The sequence below is a fragment of the Penicillium subrubescens genome (assembly GCF_028828155.1).
Source record: "Penicillium subrubescens strain IBT 31985 chromosome Unknown utg000005l_segment0_segment0, whole genome shotgun sequence".
NCBI classification, from domain to species: Eukaryota; Fungi; Ascomycota; class Eurotiomycetes; order Eurotiales; family Aspergillaceae; genus Penicillium; species Penicillium subrubescens.
The window spans coordinates 939,095-945,094 of NW_026643155.1; the positions used below are offsets into that span (position 1 = coordinate 939,095).

Below are 6,000 nucleotides of genomic sequence, written 5' to 3' on the forward strand. Positions count from 1 at the left end.
CGCAGTCTCTGGAAGCCAACAGTGATAGGGCCCTTTCTTATCATAAGAAAAGCATCCCCAAAACATAAATTCAGAAGCGCCTTTCCATCGTTCGCGAATACAAGATCGTAAGAAACGCTCATCTTTAGTTCGCCAGATTCGATAACCTCCACGTCGGTGTAGAAGAATCACTGACGTTTCGTCAGAGAAAATAACGTTTTTCCAATCTTCTAAAGTCCAGGATTCGTGCGCAAGACACCAAGCAAGACGCTCAGCACGCATCTTCTTCGTCAATCCAGGCTTCCTCGTTGGCTTCGTCTTCCGAAAGCCAGCGTTCTTTAGCACACGATAGATCGTTGTACCGGAGATATTGATTCCTAGCTTGCTAAGATCACCAGCGATATCAGCGCAGGTCTTTTCCCGGCCGTATCGATCTAGGCGCACCTTTGATAGGATAATATCGACTGTAGAAGGATCTTGCTTGGTAGGCCTACCAGAACGAGGCTTATCTTCGACATACTGGTTATCAACCATCGTACGATGCGGATCGAATCCTCGCTTAATTGCTTCTGCATAGATTCGATTCACAGAAGGAACAGATAGATTGGTAAGAGCAGCGATCTCGGCAGCAGATTTAGGCGTATAGGCCTTCAAAGCAACTACCGTTGCGCGCCTAGCAATTGTAGACTGCTTTGCCATGTTACCGTGCTCATGTAGTAGGAGTAGTAGAAGAAGCAGAAATAGAAGGGTAGGGGAGATGTGTGTGTATGTGTGTGTGTGTGTGTGTATTCGCCTGGTAAAAGACTAGTGGTAAAATAATAGTGGTCAATGCGCTGCTCATTTCTTTTGAAATGGACCTCCGTAGAGACCTCTGCATCCAATAGATACTAGTATATAGTGTAGGAGGTCAGATTCCTCATTAATTCTCCAGCATTTAGGAAAGCTACAGGTAATCGCAAATCAATGAAAAGAAATTTCCATTTTGCCCACAATTTAGCCGTTGAAAACATCCATAGTCCGGCTCCCGGGGTCTACATACAAACTGGCCACATCGACTCCATATAGACTTCTACACTAAACGCTTCCGCGGAGACGAACTGCATAATTACGTCCTGTCTGGACAATTGATAGGTCCGAATGTACGATGACAGCAGCTCTAGACAGCCCAGTCAAAGACTGAAGTCCCCACGCCGCATACTACTGGGTACCTCTCTACTGGATACCTAGGAAGTACAGTCAAGCGGAGATCCGTTCCACCGGTATTCCAGATGTTTCAAAATAAGACAAGATGTAAGGACTCAGAAAACCGAGAGCAAAGACGGTGAATGAAAAAAAGCGAGAATCATATTAACCTCCCACCCTGCATCTAGAGCCCTTCATTTTCCCAAGAAAAGTAAGGAAGAGAAACTCGAAATCAAAGTATTGCAATTCGCAATTCGCATCCCAGAAAACAAATAAAGAAGCAGAAGAAGAAGCAGAAGAAGAAGCGAAGAGAAAAAAAAAAAAAAACGGCTGAGGGGAATCAAACCAGCTGAACAGTACATCGAGATGCAGAGCACGCGAGAACAAGTGCAAAACGACGAAATCCGCCCATGCTTTTGTAATTTACACAAGAAGCGAAGAAAGAAAAAAGAGGAAGAGAAGATGACGAAGAAAGAGGAACACAAAATAAAAAAGAAGCCTTCAAATCTTGAGGCTGGCCACCCTTTCTTGTTTTGGAAACCAATCATGCGCAAAGAAGAGGGCAGAGAAGAAAGAAAAAGTCAAAACAGCAGTGGGACGTGAAATAAGGTCGTACTACCACGCATCACGTTCTGTCGGATCTCACAAAGCTGGATTCGAGCGGAGAGGAGGAAAGACAGCGTCTCGTCGGATTGGCAGAGTTGCCAGTCGCCAGGTTCTTGGAGCCCACCAATGCCCATTTATGGGGACTTGGGGAGAGAGCTGCAAAAACCAGGGTCCACGGAGACTATCGCTCTCCCTCGATCCATGCAGGGCTGCAAAAAATTTGCAACACCAGGTCAGTGGACAAATGAAAAGAGAAAATGAAAATGAAGATCGAAAAAAATAGAGCAAATGAGAAAACGAAATTCAAGGCAAAGCGCAGGACGCATCTAGAATCGCGGACCGAGACACAAAACATCAAGTCGGACATGGTCGAAACAATGGTCGTCACGGCATTTCATCGTAAGAGACAAAAGACACAGAGAGGGAAACCCGAGTAAGTATAGCCTGAAAGTACTGTGCAGGACGTGCCAGTACATATATACCAGGATCTTCTTCTCCGGGTTAGAAGGAGATAAAAGAGATGCGCTGAGCCACTACCAGCCGGAGTCCGTCATGCATGCGACTCGACAAGAGGAAGGACCCAGACCTCAATCATGATCCGAGTCCCTCGATTTCAGCGGGGGAAATATAGCGTGCATGGTGCTCTGGCATCCGGAAATGCAGCAGCACATGTTAGCCATCTTCGCCCGTGCAGGAGAGAGTAGAGGTAGAGAGGAAAGTCGCAAGCATGGTCCAATCCGATCTGGTCTAGACGGAGAGAGACCGAAATGGTCTCCGGCAGGCGTTGCGCAAGCGAGACGGTTGCTTATTTGGTGAGGTAGCTGGGGTAGTAGGGCTGTTTCATGCGATCGGCATCTGTGAGTTTCTTCATACGCTCGGCGTCATAATCATCGGCGCCGTCACGGCTACCCCATGTCGTCTAAGAAGAACGGGACTGGATTAGCTGGGGATTTCCGGGAAACACGGAGAAAAAGGTAGATGGTTGCAAAAGACAGGGTACAGAATCCAGCCAATGAGAAGATACAATCAAGGTTAGGGAAAATGGCTCGCACGGGAAAAGGTGGATAAGGCCATCTGCAAGAAGGAGGAGTCGTGATCAAAGCGTTTTGTGATGCTGGCGTGTTAAGAGGGGGGAAAAGTGAGAGGGCTCGGCGAGCGCAACACTAACTTTCTACCCCCCATCGACCCGCAAGGCAACAAAAAACAGAATTGACGATATCCAAGATAGACCCTCCAAAGGTTGAAAAGGATGCATGTAATAATGAAAGGCGAAAATAATAAACACTTACCACATTCAGAGTCATCACGGCGTACATCTTAATGGCTCCGTGGAAATACCCGAACAAAACCGACACGGGTAGTAGGAACACATCAACCGGATAGCGGATATAGTGACCCAGCAATTTAATCCACTTGCTCGTAAACATCCACAGATACAGCGAGGTCATGGCGCGATCGTGCGAGACCTCGCCCCAACCCACACTAGCCTTGTGGCACAGCCAAACAAGGAGCAAGTCGCCGAGTAGCGCTGGAGGTGACAAGGTGGTCAAGTGTACTGCATAGGCACTCCATGGCTGGCGACTGTAAGACGATTGAAGGGTTAGCTGCGGCTGAAAAAAATATAGATAGAAAATGATGGCAAAATAACATCAGTGGCAAGAACCAGTGGTATCAACCTTGCGATGTTATCAAAATAACAGAATCACAAGGCCAAAAAAACACACTAAAAAGTATTTTGAATGGGGTAGAAAGAGCGAGGGCCAATGCGATTTCCGACGAGGTTCCCAGGAAGTTCTCCGGCGCCACCGACGGTACTTTTGTTCATCTTTGCCCACCTATCGGGCTGGTGATTGCAGCAGCACACAGGAGGATCCTGTTGGCATCTTCGGCCGCCAAGGAACCTCTCGCTCCCTAGGAGATAATCGATCCTCGGAGGGAATCATCCAGAAACCGCGCGTAGGTGACCAAAAAGTCGAATAGTGGGTTGTAGATAGCAAGCTCTCAATTGGGCCAAGACACCAGTGAAAAGATAGCAACCAGAATGAAATGCAGAAGGGAAAAAGACAGAGCGTCGCGCATTGGGTGATGGAAGAAAAAAAATCAAAGAGAAGGGTATCACTTACTACCAGATATGCTTCTCGTGGAACATGCTGGTGAGATTGCTGCGCCAGTTGCTGCGGGACCAGCGCGCACATTGCTTCAGGAATCGGGGGTTATCCTCTAACGTGGTGAGCACCTCGGCCTCGGGGTGGTACTGCATATAAGTCTCCCAGCCATGCGAGACCATCCAGCGGGTGATGAAGTTGTCGTCATCAGCATTGAGCTGATACTTGCCCCACCACCACTCCTCGTTGGTAAACGCGTAGGTGAAGCCCTCATTCTGGAGAATCTTGGTGCGATATGCCACAGTACGGCCGGACATGCACGGCAGTCCCCCGTCAATGTTCGTAGTGGCTCCACAGTCAAAGTTGCGTCGCTCTAAATACAAAGCGCCCAAGAATCCCCAGACACGCTGAGAGAGGGTGGGCGAGACGGCTCGGCGCAATCGCTGGCAGGTCACCACACCACCGTACCGCTCATCCTTTTCAAAGGGGGCCAGAATCCATGGCAACACGGTTGAGGGCCAGCTCACGTCGTCGTCGACCAGGAGGGTAATGGAGGTACGAACCTCGGGAATGGCCCGGGTCATCTGGCGGCGCTTGTTCGGGTGGGTGACGGTGAATAAGCGAATTCGCGACTGAGAGGCGGGCATTGCACTCAGCATCTTCTCGGCGCGCTTGCGATTGGCCTCGATAGTGACCAGGAGGATTTCGTAGGGTTGGTTTTCCAGACATGATCGAATCGTCTCGACCAGTTCGTCGCCGCAGCCTTCCAGCGTGGGAATGATTACTGTCACATCTTGGGAGGTGAGTTTGGGGTTCTCGGGGGTGGAATTGGCTTAAAGGTCCAAAATGAGACCAGGTTAACCACGAGACGGAAGTAGCGGTAGCAGCTAAATGTGGAAGTCAGTTTACCCTGTCTCGGGAGACGATGTTTGGTTCCGAGGTTGATAGCGATTTGACTGACAACAGTGCGACGAAGGCGCGCAGGAATGGAAATGCCATAGCGTCCAATAGCCACGCCGCAATTATTCTTTGTTCTTAGTTCCTTCTTTGTAATTGGTTTTTTTTTTTTTTTTTGATGTCGTCTTTTCTTTGGGGGGGAGATTTTCCGCAGAGTTCGATTCAACTGTACTTCGCCAAAAAATCACCTGATTAGCCAAAACCAATCTCCAATTTTGCTATTTTGCCATCATTGGCTTACCTGGCACTGTAAGTGTCAATTGCGAACCGAATCTTGTGAGGATACTTTTTATAAGCGGGGAGAGCAGGGGAGGGGAGGAGGTGGAGGTGATGAGGAGTAATGGGCTGGTAGGAATTCCAAAGAGCGAGGAAGCCAAAACGAATGTCGGGGAAGACACAGCTTCCTCAACCAGCCCAGATGAATGAAAGGGGAGGAAAAAAGGGAGGAGGTAGGGGGGAGGAAAGACGAAAGAGAAGGAGGAGAAGAATAAAGAAAGAGGCCAGGATGGTTCAACGGGCGTCGAAGACGAGTAATTTGTAGGCACATGCCCAGAGACAATCTTGATACTAGTTGCTCGCGAACAATTGAAAACCAAAAGCCGCAGAAATATAAAAATCAAATTCTAAAAAAGAAAAGAAATAATGATCAAAAGGGCCGACGTTCCTAAGCTAAAAAAGAGTAAGATTATAATAAAATTAAAATATCAAAAGAACAATGGCCCCAGTCCCCATAGTCGTTTTGAGGGAGCTGCAGGTGTAGTTTTGCCTCGTGCGTCAGAGAGACAGAGAGACCCTGGATCTAGATGGAGGCATTTCGAGGGTGGAGACTGGGAGACTGGCACTGGCACTCGACTGGCGGCGGCCCATGCAGCGCAGTGACATGGGAGTGGAGAGGCTAACGGGAAGCACGTATTATTGATTATTCTGTCGTGTATTATTTTTTCTCTGATTATATTATTATAATAATTTCGGATGATTTACGCCTGTCAGATTTATCACGATTCCATAGAGAGATGAAGATGGGATGATTATTAGTTATTTGGATTCTACAGTATTACAATTATTTGTACTCTGTATTATTAGCACTTAGCACTATCAGCATATATAGCATGACTATCAACACAGACTGAGGCTCAAAGCCTCAGGTTTCTTTTCTTTTTTTTTTTCTTTC

At 47.8% G+C, this 6,000-nt stretch overlaps 1 protein-coding gene across 1 annotated transcript; it reads right to left on the reverse strand.

Annotated features, from left to right (window-relative positions):
* Positions 1-1,305: 1,305 nt before the first annotated feature.
* On the reverse strand, positions 1,306-5,429 carry N7473_006864 (glycosyltransferase family 2 protein). Its single transcript, XM_057152804.1, has 6 exons — positions 5,071-5,429; positions 4,834-4,995; positions 4,735-4,759; positions 3,891-4,687; positions 3,057-3,348; positions 1,306-2,686 (listed from the first exon to the last, which is right to left on the reverse strand). Exons 2-6 carry the CDS (start codon positions 4,869-4,871, stop codon positions 2,573-2,575), a joined length of 1,266 nt encoding a protein of 421 aa, XP_057007142.1. The 5' UTR covers positions 4,872-4,995; positions 5,071-5,429; the 3' UTR covers positions 1,306-2,572.
* Positions 5,430-6,000: the final 571 nt, after the last annotated feature.